This window comes from Molothrus aeneus, chromosome 3 (assembly GCF_037042795.1).
Source record: "Molothrus aeneus isolate 106 chromosome 3, BPBGC_Maene_1.0, whole genome shotgun sequence".
Lineage (NCBI taxonomy): Eukaryota > Metazoa > Chordata > Aves > Passeriformes > Icteridae > Molothrus > Molothrus aeneus.
This window is the reverse complement of record NC_089648.1, coordinates 17,618,583-17,636,732: the sequence shown is the minus strand read 5'-3', so window position 1 is coordinate 17,636,732 and position 18,150 is coordinate 17,618,583. Positions and strand designations below refer to the sequence as shown.

At 45.7% G+C, this 18,150-nt stretch overlaps 1 protein-coding gene across 3 annotated transcripts; it reads left to right on the top strand.

Moving 5' to 3' along the window:
- The first annotated feature begins 1,947 nt into the window (after window positions 1–1,947).
- On the top strand, window positions 1,948–17,740 carry DHX57 (DExH-box helicase 57). Of its 3 annotated transcripts, XM_066546396.1 has the most exons (24): window positions 1,948–2,016; window positions 3,251–3,449; window positions 4,151–4,303; window positions 4,583–4,747; window positions 5,095–5,897; window positions 7,238–7,428; window positions 7,559–7,680; window positions 7,941–8,136; window positions 8,868–8,992; window positions 10,074–10,207; window positions 11,001–11,055; window positions 11,344–11,540; window positions 11,988–12,104; window positions 12,419–12,515; window positions 12,951–13,124; window positions 13,654–13,854; window positions 14,305–14,581; window positions 15,139–15,234; window positions 15,334–15,417; window positions 15,535–15,672; window positions 16,087–16,161; window positions 16,574–16,708; window positions 17,054–17,254; window positions 17,351–17,740. In XM_066546396.1, exons 2-24 carry the CDS (start codon window positions 3,256–3,258, stop codon window positions 17,492–17,494), a joined length of 4,074 nt encoding a protein of 1,357 aa, XP_066402493.1. In that variant the 5' UTR covers window positions 1,948–2,016; window positions 3,251–3,255; the 3' UTR covers window positions 17,495–17,740. The 3 variants fall into 3 exon arrangements, with proteins under 3 accessions (XP_066402493.1, XP_066402492.1, XP_066402494.1); XM_066546395.1 differs by lacking the exon at window positions 1,948–2,016 and having other exon boundaries at window positions 2,714–3,449; XM_066546397.1 differs by lacking the exons at window positions 1,948–2,016; window positions 3,251–3,449 and having other exon boundaries at window positions 4,242–4,303; window positions 4,588–4,747.
- The last annotated feature ends 410 nt before the right edge of the window (window positions 17,741–18,150 follow it).

The following is an 18,150-nucleotide window of genomic DNA, read 5'->3' as shown; positions in this document are numbered from 1 at the left end:
ACCTGCTCAATTTCTTCCCTAAGGGGACGGCTCTTTGCCCCAAAGGGACCATGTGGAGAATGCAAGTAACCCAAGGGCAGGGCTGTCCCGGCAGTGCTTGGGCCAGTCCACGAGCTACTCTGAAGCATAAGAACAGGGAGACATAAAGGAGGAGGCACAGTAACAAAAGGTAGACTGATTTCTCCCTGAAAGACAAAGATCTGCTTCAAAGATACCCTCCAGGCAGAAAATGTGAAATGTGAAACTGCACAGCCCAAATCAGTATAATTGCTGTGCAGGTGAGATAAATGTGGAGCCCTAGCAAAGGAGCTGAAAGGACAGGCTCTTAAGTTAACAGAAGCTCTCTGGAAGATGCTGCTACCTATGAAGTCAAAGTCTAGGGACAGAGGACAGAGTAATTTTTTTTTGTGTGTGTGGGTGTGGGTGTGTGTGTGTGTTTATTTTGGTTTGGTTTTGTTGTTGTTGTTGCTTAGGTTTAGGGTTTTTGTTGTTGTTGTTGTTGTTGTTGTTTTTTGGGGGTTTTTTTGAGCTGGCTATTTCAGAAGTAAAAAACAAGAAAATTGAACAAAATTGACTGTTCCCCTCAAGCACAAACTCAGATGTCCTTTTGCAGTCCGCCTCTAGAAAATGAGAACAGTGTATATATGTATGAGAATAGAAGTATTTTCACTTCAAGACAAGAAGGCATCTGAGAGGCAAAACCCCATGAGATCATGCAATGCATTTCTTCAGCTGTAGAGAACCACTTCTCCCAGAACTGAGTCTCCATCCCTGTGGACAGGCTGTTCCCAGAGGTGGGTCCATGGAGCACATAAGCCCTGCTGGATCAGGCACTTTTGGGTGGCACGAAATGTGAGTCAGCAGCATTGCTATGAACCATTCTTCCCCTTGTGGGGGTGGTGGGGAAGGGGTGCTCTGCCTCTCTGGGGCAGAGCAGACCCAAATGGACCACCAGAGTGGTGGCTGTGGCTACCATCTGCAGAAGGACCCTGAGGAAACACCCTCATGGCAGGTGTTGTCTCTGGGTTGGGGGCTGTGGTGGTTCTTACACAGCCAAGCTAGTGTGTAATTTTTTTTTCTTTAAACTCCAACCTGATACAGGTTGCCTGGAGGGGTTGTGGAGTCTCCATCCATAGAGTCAAGACCTGACAGGATGTGCTGCAGGGCAGCTGTCATGGGCGACCCTGTGTGTGCAGGGACCTGCAGCGAGGCCTTCCCCACCTCAGTGACACAGCTTTGGGGGCTCTTGTCACTTATGTCACCCTCACCCTGAAACTGGTATCACTTTCCTCCCTTTTAGTCCCACACTGGGTTTTGCAGTGAAGGTTGGAGAAGACCTCCACGATCACTGAGTACAGCCATTAACCCAACCCAGCCAGGCCCACCAACAACCCATGGCTGTCCCCAAGTGCCACATCCCAGAGTTAACACTTCCAAGGATGGTGCTTCCCTGGGCTGCCTGCCCAATGCCTGGCCACCCTTTCCATTAATACATCTCCTAGTAGACGATCTAAACCTTCCCTGGCACAACTTGAGGCTGTTTCCTCTCCTCCTGTCACTTGTAACCCAGGGGAGGAGGCTGACCCCCACTTGGCTGCTCCTGTCGGGGAATTGCAGAGAGTGATAAAGACCCCCCGAGCCTTCCTTTCTCCAGGCCGAGCCCCCCCCCCACCCAGCTCCCTCAGGAACCTGTGGCTTGGTGCAGCGAGCACCAACCAAGATTTCCAAACATCGTTCTCGTCTTCACTCGGGAATACGAGAGCTACTTTAAAAACCAGCATGCCTGCTGAGAAACAAACAAACAGCCGGTGTCACTGTTCCAGCCCCACACACAGAGAGATATTCAAACGCACGGCAGCCTAAAGCCACACGGAATTCCCAGCGCCAGGCGCTGTGCGCGGGGAGCGGGGCGGAGCGGCAGGAGCGGGGCGGGCCGGGGCGGGCGGAGGTGCCGTGGCCCGGAAGGGAAACGCCGCGGATCCGGATCGGGGAGTCCGGGAGGTACCGGGCAGAGAGGTGGGAACGCTGAGGAAAAGGAGTGGTGGAGCTGCGGGGCGTGTCACGATTCCGGGGAGAACGGGGGTGGAGGGGAAGGGGCTGCGCGGGGGCTCGGCTGAGGGGAGGTGGGCAAGGGATGGGGTCCGGGGAGCGCGGGGCTGGGAGAGGATGGAGGTCCCCAGACAGCCGGGATGGGGAAGGTGCCATGGGGAAGGGCGGGACGAGCCGGCGGAGCTGCTCCGTGCCCGGGGCTCTGTGCTCTGAGCTGAGAGGGAGGAGACGGAACCGTGTGTGACAGAGGCCTCGGGGGACCTGCCATGGTCTCCCTTCTCCCTCCCTCGGGGCACCTGCCATGGTCTCCCTTCTCCCTCCCTCGCTTCTGCCGAACTGCCCTGGGCGGGGTCAGCTTGGCTGTGAGCTCCTGGGCAGCCCCAGTGGAGCTGGAGTGGGGAAAGCGGCCACAAAAAAGGGAACTTGCTTCTTTCCCAAGCCCTCGTTTGAGCTGATACTTGTGCGCGGCCGCATCAGGTCTTTTCCTGGCTGTGGAGGTGCCAGTGCAAAGATCCAGAGAATAAATTCCTGCCGGGCTGCCCACAGCTGCTCCCCTGTCCCATTAGCATGAGGTGCAGCTGGAGGATGTGTTAATGCTGGGCAGCGCTGATGGGCTGGGCTGTCAGCGCTGGGAAAGACGCTGCCGAGAGAAGGGGAGGAGGCCGCCTGTTTGCCAGGACAAGTCCAGTCACTCCCCTGGCCAGGCTCAGCAGCATGGGCAGCTCCCTGCAGAAGGGAGCCCAGTGTGAGATAATGTGAAAAAAAAACATTGTATCTTGGGCTTTAGCTCCCCTTCCACCTTTTAGCCTCAGCCCTGCACACGCTGCTGAGTTAAAAAGGGACGGGACAGAGGCTTCTGTGAAATTTCCCTTGAAGGTTTGTCCTGTGGGCTTCCATGTCCAAGAGGGTTCCATCAGAGTGGTAGGCTCATGCTTTTGACAGAGAGTCTTGTCAAACTTGCAGCTTTTGGCTGAGGAATAATACTTTTATTTTCTAAAGCCACAGAACTCACTAAACAATGTTCCAGAATACTTTTTGCTCCATGTGCATACAGACACACCAACATGCAGACAATCAACAGTGGTTTGAGAGGGTGCCTTGTCACATAGGAAAACAAATAATGTGTGCTCAGACATACACATGGTGATGGGCTTAATCACCTTCACAACTAAGGACTGTTTTTTTCCTCTTCTTCTCCAAGGAAACATGAGTTGGTTAGCGAGGAAAAAAGGAAAGCCCAACAGAGGAGGAGGACGAGGCAAAGGAGGCGGTGGAAAACGAGGAGGCGGCAGTGGCCATTCAAACAAGCCTCAGCTCGGTGGAAGTAGGAAATGTTCAACCAAAATTTGGGACGATGGAGATGATTTTTGTCTCTTTGAGGAACCAAGGCTAGAATCCAGGTATTTCTGTTGGTTTGGAGGGGGCTGGCATAGAGGTGTTTGGGATACTCTGGACCATTTGAGATACTTTTTGTATGTTGACATCCATAGACATTTGGGGCTGGTTTTTGGATGTGTTTGAATATAGAGAAGAGCGAAAGAGTGATGAAAGTGTTTCAGTATGAAGCAGTTTTTACATGTCTGTTTTGATTGATGTTTTATGGATTTGATACCTAGCTAAGTGTTTTATTTTATAAAGATTATAGCCTCTGATTTTCTTCTTTGGTCATAAAGTAATTTCAGGACACTTGTGGTCAGAACACATTAATAAACACAGGATATTAATATTTGTGTATTACAAAACAGAAGCTGGGCCACTGAAAATCAGCAATTTAGAATTATTTTAGTATCCTGTGTGAGTTCTGACCCATCTAGCTTAGAAATTTGTGGTTGTATTGTAGTCTAAGAACAGCTTTACCTAGCAAAGTGTTCAGTAAATCATTTTGGATTCGACATAGGATACAATACATGTATGCACATGTAAAGACTCACAAATCATGGTCGCATAAGAGTGACTCCAGCTGAATAATCCTTAGGTGATGGATTTATCTTATTTTGATTTTCCTGTTTTGAATTACAAGTTTGGGCCCCAACATCCCAATTCAGTAAAGAACATTTGAGCCAGCAGATAACTCATGGTTGTGTCCTATTTTAATTTTCAGATCAAGTGCCCCTGCCAGAAGAGGAGGGCAAATGAAGCAGAGACCTGAAGCAAGAATGCCTCTGCAGACCATACACATGACATCAGAGAACCAGAGAAGAGTGAAAGAACTCCTTCAAGAGCTGCAAGGACAGGAGCTGGCACCTGAATCAGAGTTAGTTGAAATGGAGGCACTACTTCCATCTTCTCTACATGAGCATGCTTTAGCAGGCATACTGTTAGAAATGGAAACAGTATTTTTCCCCTTAACTTTTAATTATATCTCAAATCCTATGGTTTTGACTCTGCTTTGTTCATCTACAGTATTAACTCTGGGAAAGGCGTAGCCAAATCTACCATTTAAATGAAGGATTTAAAACTGCAGAGGCAGAGTTTTATGTCTACTCAACATTTTAATTTTGTTTCATTTTAACTTGATAACTCTTTTTATCAGTGTAGCTGGAGAAGATGATGATGAGCCTGATTACCTGGATGATGAACAGTGCTGGTCAACAGAACAGGAAGCTTCTGATGCAATGCCAAGGTTGTCTGCTGAGCCAGCTGAGCGCAGAATTGTGGACAGTGAAGTGTCTTCATTTGCTGTGCACAAACTCTCCAGGTGATGCTTTACTGAATAATTTGTATCATGAAGAGGTAGATCCCTGGTCTCAATACTCTGTAAGCCCTCCTTGTGTTCTTCATCCATTTTGCTCAGATGTTAATAGTTATTCAATACTTTTGCTTGTTTGGGAGCTTTTTATATGTGACAGCTTTTTCTGAAGGGTTCAATTTCTGTAGTGGAGTGGGGAAGTCTAACCCTGAAACTATTAAGTGCTGCATTCTGAGGTGTGAGGCAGTGCCATGCATGCTCCCTTGCTGTGAGCCTGGTCAAGCAGGTCTGTGGTTATTTTGCTTCACACGAGCCTCTCACTCACTTGTTGCCCTGTTCTTTCTGTTTTGGTGCAGGTACGGTTTTGACTGCGAGCGCTGTAGGGCAGTGCTGAGATCCTGCAATGGTAATATTGGGGCCTCATTGGAGGATTTGCTATTGCAGTGCTTCTCTGAAAAGTATGGAGAGAAGATGCAGGTTTCTGCAGCAGCTGCTGAAGCCAGTCAAGAGGAATGTTTAGAGCAGAGACAAGAAGAAGCTTTTGCCCTCCGGTCAATTTATGGAGAAAAGTTTGTAGAAAGGATTAAAAATCGTGTTTGGACTTTCAGTTTGGAATTGGACTACCTAGCACACAGGTTCAGTAAATCTAAACAAAAAAGTACAAAGGACACGGCAAAACAGACTTCAAAGGAAATATGTAAATTTTACCTCCAAGGAGGCTGCAGGTTTGGTTCAAAATGCAGATTTAGGCATGAATTCCCCCCAAACCATCCATTAAACACATCCAAGAACTCTGTAGACGATGCTCATGTCAGAGACAGTGATGGTCCCATCTATGAACTTGAAGTGAGATTTCCTGATGAGAACAAGTATCCACTTCAAGCACCTCTTGTGGCATTTTACTCCACTGACGAGAATCTGCCTCTTGCTTGTCGTCTGCACATTGCTGAATTCCTCTTTGGAAAGGCCTTGGCAGCTGCAGAGTCTCATGAGCCGGTGGTGTACACCTTGGTGACTTGTTTAGAAGATGAACACGAGATCAGTGAGCTCCTGAGCAATACTCATCACAAGTTCAGTGTTCCTCCTGTCTCCCTGCTGGCAGCACCTCCTGTAAAGCCACAGACAGAGAGTGCACCTGCTTCAAATCAACAGGCTGAAGGTACACCACATCTCCTTTATGGTTTCTGGGCTAAGAACAGTCAGAAAGATTTAAAAGGAAAAAAGGGAGATAAGGCAGAGCCCCCAGTTCAGCCATCTGTTCCAAATCTATTTCTGGAGATTGAAGTCATGTGGTGAGCCAGATCCATGATCTGTCAGTGCCTCAGGAAGTTCCTTTTGTAATCAAGCTGCAGCAGAGAGGTTTTGTGCTGGCCAGAACTGAGTTCTGGGAGCAGGGTTTGCTTTGGCAGAGTGAGTGATGCCCATTGTCACACAATCCATGGAAAGCACTGGGAGATGTGAGCTTGCCAGAATGGACCAGAGAAGTGTGCTTGGAAGGGAACAGGAAAGGTTGTTTGCAAGCTTTGCTGCATCTGCAACTCATCAATTCAGAAACCTCTTTTTTCAGATTACTTAAAATTACCAGCAGCTCCTCAAAATTAACTTACAAAGGTGGATTTAAGGCTGAGTAAATGTGGAAAGTGGTTATAGAATGTTGTTCAAGTATCATTTCATTCTATTTATGCTGGTGCAGACAGGTTGTTTTCACAGGGGGAGAGTTGAGTCTGTGTCACTTGTGGGAGGGTGACTTTCCAGCTCTCAATTCCAAAACTACTTTTATCTAAGGCAAGCTTTTTTCAAGACAGTTTTCAAGTGCATAGAGTTCTAGAGCTCTTAAATAGTGACAAACTGTGCTTTTCTGAAGTAAGACAAAGTATTCCATTGTTTGAACACCTCTGCAGCAAAACAGCTGTGTTCCAGAAACTGAGATTCCAAATTATTTTCATTAGTTATAAAATATTCCTTATGCTATAAAATACCTTTTCTTAAAGTAAAAGTAGCCTTAAAACTTTCAAGGGCTGGCTGACAGTCTGAGCAAATCCTGCTTCAGTTGATAGGCAAAGGTGCTGAAGTAGCTTGTCCAGTTTCAGCTTTGGTTTAAAAGTATTTGGCAGTGACTTAACACTTAATTAATTAAAACTACCCTAATTTATAAGCATTTTGTACTGCATAGGAGTGGTTGTGTATTGGAGAAGTGAGCTGAGGCACATGGAAAATGTGCAGGAAGGCAAACCACTTAACCATGTGTGGCCACCCGGACCCTGGTGCAGGGGTAGGGACAAGTGGGATGGGGCTGGAGAAGCTGTGGGTGATTTGGGGAGGTGAGGGGAGGTGTGCTGGTGGTGTTGAGCTAAATGCATGTCAGAAACAGCCCTGCAGACCCACAGGCCCAGTCTAACGAGGTTCTTTGTTGGAAATGCTGCTGGAACGTGTCTCTCTTTCCTTCATTGCCCGTTCCTTAGTAATAACAATATTTAGCTGTACACTCTCTGTCTCAAGCCTCAATAGTGTCAGAGCCTCAAGAAGAAGAGGTGGTGGCAGAAGAGGAGGAGGAAGAGCCTGAACAAGTTGTTGTGGAGAATGAGAGTTATGTGAACTTGAAGAAGAAGCTTTCCAAAAAGTATGATGTGCAGGCAAAGTCTCTGTATAATGAAAATGTTAAAATCTGCGCGCAGTTTCGGCAGAAAAAGGTACAATGTGCAGAACACAGTTTTGTTGCTTACTTTAGAGAAATAAAACATTACAGAGACAAGCTGTTGTTTCAGATGGTTCTATTCCATCCAGTGGTGTTCTTACTGCTGTGCTGTCTTTGTCCATCAGTCTTCCAGGCACTTTCAGTCCATGCTGTATGAAAGACAGAAGCTCCCTGCATGGCAAGAGAGAGAAAACATTCTGGGTTTGCTTGAGAGCCACCAAGTTCTTGTTGTGAGTGGCATGACAGGGTAAGAGTGTGATTGCACATGCAGACTTTATGTCTCAAATATACACAGAATAACATGAAATACGGTCCATGTTCTGGAAAGGTTGGCGTGGTGGCTCATCTGTGACCAGTGTAACCAGTGACAGCAGTCCTAGGTGAACTTCATGTGAAGGATCACACTAATGAAACAAAGGAAATTTCCAGTGGAATGCAGTCAATTTATGTGGGTGGAAGGTGTTGCATTTGTGGGGTTTTTAATTAATTCCTGATTTTGTTGTGCAGATGTGGGAAAACCACTCAGATTCCTCAGTTTATCTTGGATGCTTCATTGCAAGGCTCTCCAAGCAGAGTTGCAAACATCATCTGCACTCAGCCTCGCAGGATCTCTGCCATTTCTGTGGCTGAACGTGTAGCCAAGGAAAGAACAGAAAGGATTGGACTCACTGTTGGATATCAGATCCGTCTGGAAAGTGTCAAGGTACATATGCTTTGCTTGCTGGTTTTCATTTACTCCTATTAAAATGTGTTTAGTGCTTCTCTGGTGTACAGAATCTCTGCCCTAAACCTGCCATGCAGTGACATAAGCAAGTTTGTATCATCTATATTTACAAAATACTATGAAACATGTTCTGTATTTTATTTCATCTCAAGTTGCACAGTTCACTTTGCAGAATGAGAGGGCAGTGCTGTGTCTTGTGGGTTTGTTTTCTGTTGAGCAAGGTGAGGGGGTTTGAGAGTGTGAGTAATCCTGCTGTCCTTTGGAAGGCTGCTGTCTGCTTTTCTGGCTGTTGCCATTCCCATGTGTCTCCCAAGTGGAGACTGAGGGTGCAACTACAACCAGACAGAAACTGCTGTGTTGGAAGTGAAGTTTTGTCTGTGTTACAAGCTGATTGCTTTTTCCAAGATGTATGCTAAAAAAGAGATTCACCAAATCTTCCTAGGAAGAGAGATCTGAGTTGTTTATCAGAAAACTGTATCCACAGGAAAAGCAGTTCATATGTTTTGATAGGTAGCAATGCCCCTAGGTAAGAAGCAGGTGTTGTCAGTGTCAGTCAAGAAATAAAAATCCATCTCCAGCAGGGCTTGCTTGTTCCCTCTCAGTCAAACCTGGCACTGAGCTGAAACCAAATGCTTTACAGCAGCACATACTCTCTTTGCACTGTGTTAATTTGCCCAGAGTCAACTGAATGCTTTGTCTTACCCTTCAAGTCCTCAGCTACCAGGCTTTTGTACTGCACTACTGGTGTGCTGTTGAGAAGGCTGGAAGGAGATCTGACTTTGCAGGGAGTCACTCATGTTATTGTTGATGAAGTTCACGAAAGAACAGAAGAAAGGTAAATAATCTCTTACCCTGTAAGCAAAATGAAGAAACCTAGTTAAAGGTGGCTAAGGTGCAAGTAGATGATCCTGTGGCAGTGGTATGGGATGGTGGAAGGAGTCTGGGTTTAGGTTCTTGTCTTTGAGCAGTAGGAAATTGTGCTGCAGCAGCTTGTGAGAAAGCTCATCTCTCAGAAATTGCTGTGCCTCCAAAGCGCCCTCACATTGCAGCAATGTTGCAAAGAGGTTTTGGATAGGGCTGGAGGGTTAAGTAACTTTAACCAAAGCTGTTCCTTACGGTTTTCTTGTTTCAACTTTTATCAAATACCGTAATTCTTCACATGAAGGCTTCAGCAGAGCAAGGGACAAATGCTCACCTTTCCTTCCAGTCTGTAGATTTTACTAGACAGTCTCATCCTATCCTGCTCTAGCCTCCTGCAGTTTTACCTCACTTGCCTCCTGATCACAGGCAAAAGATAACATCTGTCAGTATCTTTGTAAATTAGGTGGAAAGCATCCTTTTGTTTGTTTTCCTTGTCAAACACTGCAGTGCAATGGGTTTCTAGGAGGCTTTGTCTCTTACCCATTATTCTGCAGCTCAAGTGGCATTTTAGCCACTTAAGAGTGCTTGTGTCTCAAAGATTCCTCTTCCTTCTCATTTAAAATCACTTCAAGCCCGTCTTGTAGTCATGCCACAAAAGCTATAAATATAGAGGGATAGAGGGAAAAATACAGTGAGCAGGGAAGAGTGGGTAAGTTTGTAGTAACTCTTCTAGTGAAGAAGAGGAGCAAAAAGGACTCATCTGTTACTTTGAGTTAATTTCTTATCTGATGTTCTTGTGTTTTCATTAATGTAAGTAATTTATAAAACTTTTTGTTTAAATGGTTTTGCTAAGTAATCCTGACACTCCAGTAAGGGACAACCAGAAAAGAGTCAGATTTGCAGATTGCTTTTCACTAGGCAGTTCCAACAAGCTCATGCTTCTGTGATGGTGTTGCTGTACTGTTGAAAACACCAGGAAGGTAGACAGAAGGGGAGAAAAATAATCTGAAAGTTAATGCTGAAGACACTCAAGTTCTTTTGCCTGTTTTCTTCAGTGACTTCCTGCTGCTGGTTTTGAAGGATATAATGGTTCAGAGGCCAGACCTGCGCATTATACTGATGAGTGCCACCCTGAATGCTGAGCTTTTCTCTCAGTACTTCCACTCCTGTCCAATCATTAACATACCAGGTGAAAACCATTCATTTTTATTGTCATTCATCGTTTTAGAGATTTGTTTTCACTATTTCTTCTTGCAAAGTGTTTCTCAATTCAAGATGAGGATGTATGCCAGAAATTCGATGCTCAAGACTTAGGGGGAGAGACTGATGAGATTTAGGAGAGAAAGGACTTGGGAATGTTGACATTTTTGTGCTGTCTGTATACCAGCAGAATTTCCCTCCTCAGAAGACAATCATTATATGGTGTGTACATGACATGTTCCCTGGGTTAGTTTCACCACAGCTGAAGACTCTCCTGTATCCTTGTGAGAAAAGGATCAGTGAGAGGATCCAGCTGGATGTGTACATGTTTAGCCCAACGTGCCTTTTAAATTGCTGAGTTATGATGTGGAGCTGGAGGGGAACATGGGTGTGTTCCCCTAGGTGCATCTACCCTTCTCTGCCTGTGTGAGTGCATTGTGCATGTTACCATGGAATCCTAGATTGGTTTGGGATGGAAGGGCCCTTAGAAGTCCTCTAGTTTCACCTCCTGCCGTGGGCAGGGATGTCCTGTCACTAGACCAGGTTGCTCAAAGCCCCATCCAACCTGGCCTTGAACACTCCATGCTTGGAAGACACCCACTGCTTGTCCTAGTCAGAAATTGTGTTAAAGAGTGCAGTGTAGATGAGAGCTGTGCAGCCAGTGTATGTCATAATGACCTGTATAAAATTACAATAGTCTTTGGTATTTTTCCTCTTTTCTCCATGCTGTTGTGTAGATAGATTTATTGTGTAGATAGATTTATTCTCGTGTTTTCTTTCAGGTCGAACGTTTCCTGTGGACCAGTTTTTTCTGGAAGATGTGATTGCAATGACAAGGTGTGAAATAAACACGTTCTCAGATGTATTTGGATGGCGAGGTTGAGGTTACACTTTTGACCTTGAGACTGTTCTGTGCATTTATTTTAAAAGTAAATCCTCTCAGATCTCCCTCATCACCTGCACTCTTGGGGCTCTACTAAAGCACCTTGACCTTCATATTATCTATGATTTGTACAAAATTCCTCTCAGACTTAAAAATATTTTAGATACCCTATTTGTAGTTAATTATTAGAAGGAGACTGTTAGGCTTCTTTCCACACTACCAAATGTTCTTTTGCTGCCCAGGTATGTTTTAGAGGACAGCAGTCCCTACAGGAGGAAGGTAAAGCAAGAACAGAGTGGGAGACACAAAAGAACTGCATTTGAAGAAGTAGAGGAAGACCTGAGGCGTGCTGGCCTTCTGGAAACCACTGAGACCGTGGTCAGAGATTCAGATCCAGACCAGAAGTTAACTCTGAAGCAGCTCCTTACACGATATAAAGGTGAACTCCTTCTTAAATTTAATAAATTGGCATGCAGACAACATGGGATATTATCACTGTAGGCTGAATGCTTAACTGTAATTCGGAGTTTTGCACTTGTGAAGTTCTAGATGAGAAACTTCCTGCTAGTTTAAAAAAAATAAAAGAGAACCCATTGTTCTCTTAAACTACAAGCAAAGATCTTGGCTGAAACTAGCTCTTAGCATCTGAAAATGGACAATTTTCAGCTACTGTCTCTTTCCATCCGTTTTCAGATGCTTTCGTAGTTCCACTTTGCTCTCTGTATCTGTTCTTGCTGAAGCAGCTTTGCTTGAGGCACAGCATGGATCTGCCCTCTTCAGGTCTAAGCCAAGTGCTCTTTGAACAAAGCTGTCATTGGTCCCATGCATCCGCAGATGTTTTTTACAAGACACGGATTTACTGCATCTTTTATATCTTTTTTCCCAGGGGTTAGCAAGGCAGTGTTGAAAACAATGTCTGTCATGGACTTGGACAAAGTTAATCTAGAATTAATTGAAGCCTTGCTGGAATGGATAGTTGCTGGCAGACATTCATACCCCCCAGGTAATTTCATTGTCCTTGGGAGATAAATGAAAGAAGATTCTTGGAAGTTTCTTGGAAAGCCCAAAGCTAATGATTTGCATGCAGAGGTTCTGTAGCTACTGACTATTATTGAAAAAAATAAATTGCTAGTTGAGTTCCAAAGTTTGTGATATACATCAGAGGGGGAAGGTGAGAAAATTGTCTATTTTGAGAAGTCTTTTGTGAAGAACTGTTACAGCCTGTGTGCTTTTTTAGTACAAGAACTGCACATTAATAAAATATTGTGCTGTCCTTTTTGTTGAGTGATTTTTAATTTTTTTTATCTACATATATAGGTGCTGTGTTGATATTTTTGCCTGGCCTAGCAGAAATCAAGATGCTTTATGAGCAGCTTCAGACTAATGCTCTTTTTAATAACAGGCACAGCAAGAGGTAAGGCAGAAAAGCTCCAAAACTGTCAGTCTTTACCCATAAATAGTCATTTCCTGCACAAAGCCCGCCTTTATCCAGGGATAAATTAGCTTGATTAAATGTGTGAGCTGACTCCAGTCAGGGTAATTCCTTTTCTATCTTGTTGGCTCCCTCCTTTTGTTTTTCTCCTCAGCTCAAGAAGGTCACTTGTTGAAGTTTTCAGAGATCCTAGTGAGGAGTGGTTTCCATTTTGTGCTCTGCGTGATCCAGGCTGCTGAAATCTCAGAATGTTTGCTGAGTTACATTTAGTTGTGGTTGTGTTTGGCCTCGGATGGTTACAAGGAGCAGTAACACTCTGGGCAGTATCCAGTGAGGCAAAAGTGTGTGCAGGCAGATTGTTACCAAGAAGGAAGAGGCTGGAGATGCCCTGAGCATCTTGTCCTGTTGTCCTTGCAGGTGTGTGGTTTATCCACTTCATTCCTCACTGTCCAGTGAAGAACAGCAGTCTGTGTTCCTCAGGCCTCCTGCAGGAGTTACCAAAATCATCATCTCTACCAACATTGCAGAGACATCTGTCACCATCGATGATGTGGTCTATGTGATTGACTCTGGAAAAATGAAAGAGAAAAGGTACTGGCATTCATTCCTTGGGGTTTTGTAAACTGTTTCAAGCCTTGAGTTTTCCAAAGAGCTGGGAAAAACTGGAAGGAAACCTGGGCTGTAGAAAGCTGCTGTGAGGTGGAAAAAGCCAGTCTAAGCTCGGATCCAAGTGCAGGGGTGGGAACTGTATCCATACAGAAGTTGGCAGCACCTGCCTGCTCAGCCTCCAGCCTGTTCTTTGTGTGCTCCTTACAAGGGCAGGTGACAGGACAAGGGGTGAAATAGCTGCACACTGAAAGAGGGCAGGTTTAGGTTGGATGTTAGGAGGAAATTCTTCACTGTTGGGAGGCACTGGCACAGGTTTTCCAGAGAAGCTGTGGCTGCCCCATCCCTGGAAGGTTCAAGTCCAGGCTGGAGAGGTCTCTGAGCAACCTGGTCTAGTGGAAACTGTCCCTGCATGTGGCAGAGGAAGTTGAAATTGGATGATCTTTAAGGTCCCTTCCAAGCCAAACCATTCTGTGGCTGTGTGAATACAAGCCTGTCTCTTGCTCTCCTGTAGATATGACCCAAGCAAAGGAATGGAAAGTCTGGAGGACACCTTTGTGTCCAAGGCCAATGCTCTGCAGAGGAAAGGGCGGGCAGGACGTGTGGCCTCGGGCGTCTGCTTCCACCTCTTCAGCAGCCACCACTACAACCATCAGCTTGTAAAACAGCAGCTGCCAGAAATACAGAGAGTGCCCTTGGAGCAGCTCTGTCTAAGGTGAGCTCTTGTGTTTCCTGAAAACGCCAGCGTGCAGAATGTCCTTCCTTTGCTGCAGGGAGCACCTGCCACAACCCACAGCAAGCACCATCATCATGCAAACATTGAAGGAAGAGGCCTTCCTGTCCCTGCTGCACGCTGCATACCCCTTTGTACTGAAAGGAAACAAAGCAGCACCAATTACAGTTTTGCAGTAAAAACTTCATTTTAAACCTCAGTGTACTAAATAGAAATCTGTTCTTACAGACTCAGTACTCCACATTGCTCCCTGACTTCAGCTTTGTGTTACAGGCCCTCTTCTAGGGAGCGTGTGCTTCAATGCATGTTTTCTGTTTGCTTTTATCAATCTGTTTTTACAAAAGCTTGGGGTTTTTATCCTGTATATGGAACTAAGCTGCTTTTTTTCTTTCTTTGTTTTGTCTTTTTAACTTTCCCTCCCCTCTTCCTAAGAATTAAGATCCTGGAGATGTTTTCTGAGCAGAGTCTTCACTCTGTCTTATCACGACTGATCGAGCCCCCCAGAACTGAGTCCTTGCAGGCATCAAAGGTGCGGCTGCGGGACCTGGGAGCGTTAACTCCGGAGGAGAAGCTCACTCCTCTGGGATACCACCTGGCTTCACTGCCTGTGGATGTCAGGATTGGCAAGCTCATGCTGTTTGGCACCATCTTCCGCTGCCTGGATCCTGCACTGACCATAGCAGCCAGCCTGGCCTTTAAGTCACCTTTTGTAAGTATTCTTAACCAGAGGGCCGTGTTTTTGTGCAGCAGCAAAATGCTGTTGGGACTTGCAGTACGCTACACTTGATATTTTAATTCTTCTTTTTAGCCTAAATTGTTTATATGGTTAATGCAGTGCTTGTTAAAACAGTCCAGTTATAAGCAGAAGTTCAAAACCATGTGGTAGCGGCAAGAGTGGTATTTATATACAGTAGAAACAGGGAATGTTATTTTTGATTTTTAGCTAAGAAGTCCAGACATTTTGTCTGAATTTGGTGTGAAAATAACTGGTAATATAAATTGTGAAATAGTGATAATGGATGGAGCTGACACGTCTGAGCTGTGAATGCAGAGCTCAGTTTGGGTCTCTGTGTCTTCACTGTCACTTTGGCTATTGAATCAGGTGCTCTTTTGAATGCCTCATATTTTCTGTTATCCACAGGGAAAATTTGCACTCTGACCTGTGAGGTGCTGTGAAAATACCAAAGAGAATGTGCCATGTAGCTCTAGAACGGCTCGTCCAAGTGGTCAGGGGAAGAACACACTAACCTGTTACTGCCTGTCTAGGTGTCACCATGGGATAAAAGGGAAGAAGCAAACAAAAAGAAGCTGGAGTTTGCAGTAGGAAACAGTGACTACCTGGCTCTTCTCCAGGCCTATAAGGTGGGTTCAAACTCAGTAGCCTCTCTTGGGGTTTTGTGATGTGTTTGATATCCAAGCAGAAATGTTTTATTAAAGGCTTCCTCTCATCCTCTCAATCAGGGATGGCGTTTAAGTATCAAAGAGGGCTCTCAAGCAAGCTACAACTACTGCAGGGAGAACTTTCTGTCAGGAAGAGTTCTTCAGGTAGGTCAGTGTTTGTGGCCTGGCACAGGGACTGGCAGAATCCCAGTGACAGAAATGAGCCACTGGGGAAGACTCTTCTGCTGGGTGTGGCAGCCATCACAGCTCTGTGTGTTGTAGGAAATTGCCAGTCTGAAGAGGCAGTTTGCAGAGCTGCTTTCTGACATTGGCTTTGTGAAGGAGGGATTGAGAGCCAGGGATATTGAGAAGAAGTGGTCCCAAGGAGGCGACGGCGTGTTGGATGCCACAGGAGAGGAGGTAATCCACAGCATTTCATTGGTGCTTCACAATGCTGCTGCAGTTTTTCATGTGGGCTGTCTTCAGAAAGACTGGGGTCAGGGTGATCAGGGTTTGGTAGTTGTAGGATTCCTGTGCTTTGGGACAACTTGTGCTTGCTTTCTCTAGGGTGCAAGCCACTTTGTAGCCAGATGTCAGAGAACAATTCAGCTGGGCACCAGGACAGTGGTGGCCAATTTGTTCCATTGATAGTAGGAGGAAACACAGCCCAGTCCAACCTGAGGCTGCAGGGGCAGTGACTCATCCTACTCTACAAAGCAGAGAAGTGCAGCTGTAAAAGCAAAGCAGTTTCAGGAATTCAGTCATTCCTGGAGCAGGGTTTTACCTTCACAGACTGAACTGTAGGATCCCTAATGATCCCCTATTATCTCACAGGCAAATTCGAATGCAGAGAACATCAAGCTGATCTCAGCTATGCTGTGTGCTGCACTGTATCCCAATGTTGTCCAGGTAAAAGAATGCTTTTTCATTTTCCCTTCTTTGGTCTAGCATATCCACACACCCTTGCTTTCATTTGGGCTCAGTGTGGCAGCCTTGAGCCTGGCTTGGGTTGCCAAAGTTTGCTGCTTGTGGTATCAGAGCTCCAGTTTGTATTGCCTGACTGCTGCTGCTCCTAGAGGCTGATTACAGTGTCACACAGAAGCCAGCAGGAAATGTGAGGAAGCCACTTAAAATTGCACCTGTTTAGAAGGCTGAAGTTACAAAGGAAGTCAGGGTTGGACAGCAGCTGGAGTCTAATACCTGTCTCCAGTGACCTGACATGTTGCTACTACAGAATTTCTGGTTTTGAAAACTTTAAAACGTGAAGTTAAAAGGTTTTCTGGTGCAGCAGATTTTTATAACCTTTTTTCTTACCATGCAGGTGAAAAAGCCAGAGGGTAAATACCAGAAGACCAGTACAGGAGCGGTCAAAATGCAACCAAAAGCAGAAGAGCTGAAGTTTGTTACTAAAAATGATGGTTATGTTCATATTCATCCTTCGTCTGTGAATTATCAGGTCAGGATGCTTTTTTCTGTAAAGCATGCTCTCTTTTTATAAAAGAAATCACTTTTGCTTGAGTGTTTAAAATTACAGTGAGGATCCCTATTGATGTTTAAAATAAAAAAATCTTAATGACTGAACACTCCTGCATTAGGACTGTAAATGATGGTGCATTCCTGAGTTAGGAGTGTCCTCCTGGGCACAGAGTTAAACTGCAGCCTCTGGAGCCAACAGTTGTTGGCAGCTCTTTTGGGTCTCCAGGAGGGTCTGTTAGTGCTGCAGAAGAGGCAGAGTTGGCCCGTGTGGCCGAGGCAGGAAGAGCAGTGTCACTCTGACCAGGCTGCGGTGTCCCTGTCCCAGACCAGGCACTTTGAGAGCCCGTACCTAGTGTACCACGAGAAGATCAAGACGAGCCGTGTGTTCATCCGGGACTGCAGCATGGTGTCCGTGTACCCGCTGGTGCTGCTGGGCGGCGGCCAGGTGCACATGCAGCTGCTCAAGGGGGACTTTGTCATCTCCCTGGATGATGGCTGGATCCGCTTTGTGGCTGCCTCTCACCAGGTGAGGAGGAGGAGGAGGAGGGGCCATCCCGGGAGAGCTGCAGAGCTGAGCTGCAGCTGAGCCTTACCCCTGCCTCTGTGCTTTACCCTGTGCCAGGTGGCTGAGCTGGTGAAGGAGCTGCGCTGCGAGCTAGACCAGCTGCTGCAGGATAAAATCAAGAATCCCAGCATGGATTTGTGCATGTGCCCCCGAGGCTCTCGGATCATCGGGATGATTGTCAAGCTTGTGACCACACAGTGACATCAGAACAGCTCTCTGTAAAGCATCACCCATGGCTGCTGCCTGAGAACAGACCAAGTAACATCAGTGTCCTGACATATTTATTGGTCCAAAATGTGGCACTGACCTCTGGAAAAACAAGATGGCAACTGTACTGTTGAGTTTTGGGTTTGTTTTCTTGTTGAAATTAAGGTGGCTTACACTATATGCTGGGGAAATGACAACTCTTCCAGAAGGAATAGAAACCTCTGAGTGTCTTTTATGGGACTATGCCCTGGTAGTAGTGTTTTCTGGTCACACAAACACCTGCTAGCCAGCTGTTTCTTGTAATAGTCACAGCTGGAAGCAGCATGTGGCATAGGGAGCTGCTCCCAAATTGGTTTAAACTCACTTCTGCATTTTGACTAAGACTTTTCTGAGGCAGTTTGGCTGACCAGGGATCCTCTGTTTACAGTTCAACTCAAAGTCCTTGTACAAGTGAGCACCTTTAGATTTGCATTGAGGTTCTGCAATTCAGACAATGTCCTGTGGTAAGGAGATGCACTGGATCAGTCAGTGTGGTTTTGGATCAGTTGCAGGTTGCTCTGGTGACAAGATAAAACTCCAAGACAGTGCGGACATTTTCCCTGAGAGAGGCTGTTCCAGCCCTGCCTGCACTGTAAGTAAAACAGCTGAGA

Excerpts from the sequence above, each read along its gene's own strand:
- DHX57 (XM_066546395.1), top strand. The coding sequence starts at position 3,190 with ATGGTGATGGGCTTAATCACCTTCACAACTAAGGACTGTTTTTTTCCT. Across the intron at positions 4,304-4,582 it reads GAGCTGGCACCTGAATCAGA|TGTAGCTGGAGAAGATGATG; the intron begins GTTAGTTGAAAT and ends TCTTTTTATCAG. Across the intron at positions 4,748-5,094 it reads GCTGTGCACAAACTCTCCAG|GTACGGTTTTGACTGCGAGC; the intron begins GTGATGCTTTAC and ends GTTTTGGTGCAG.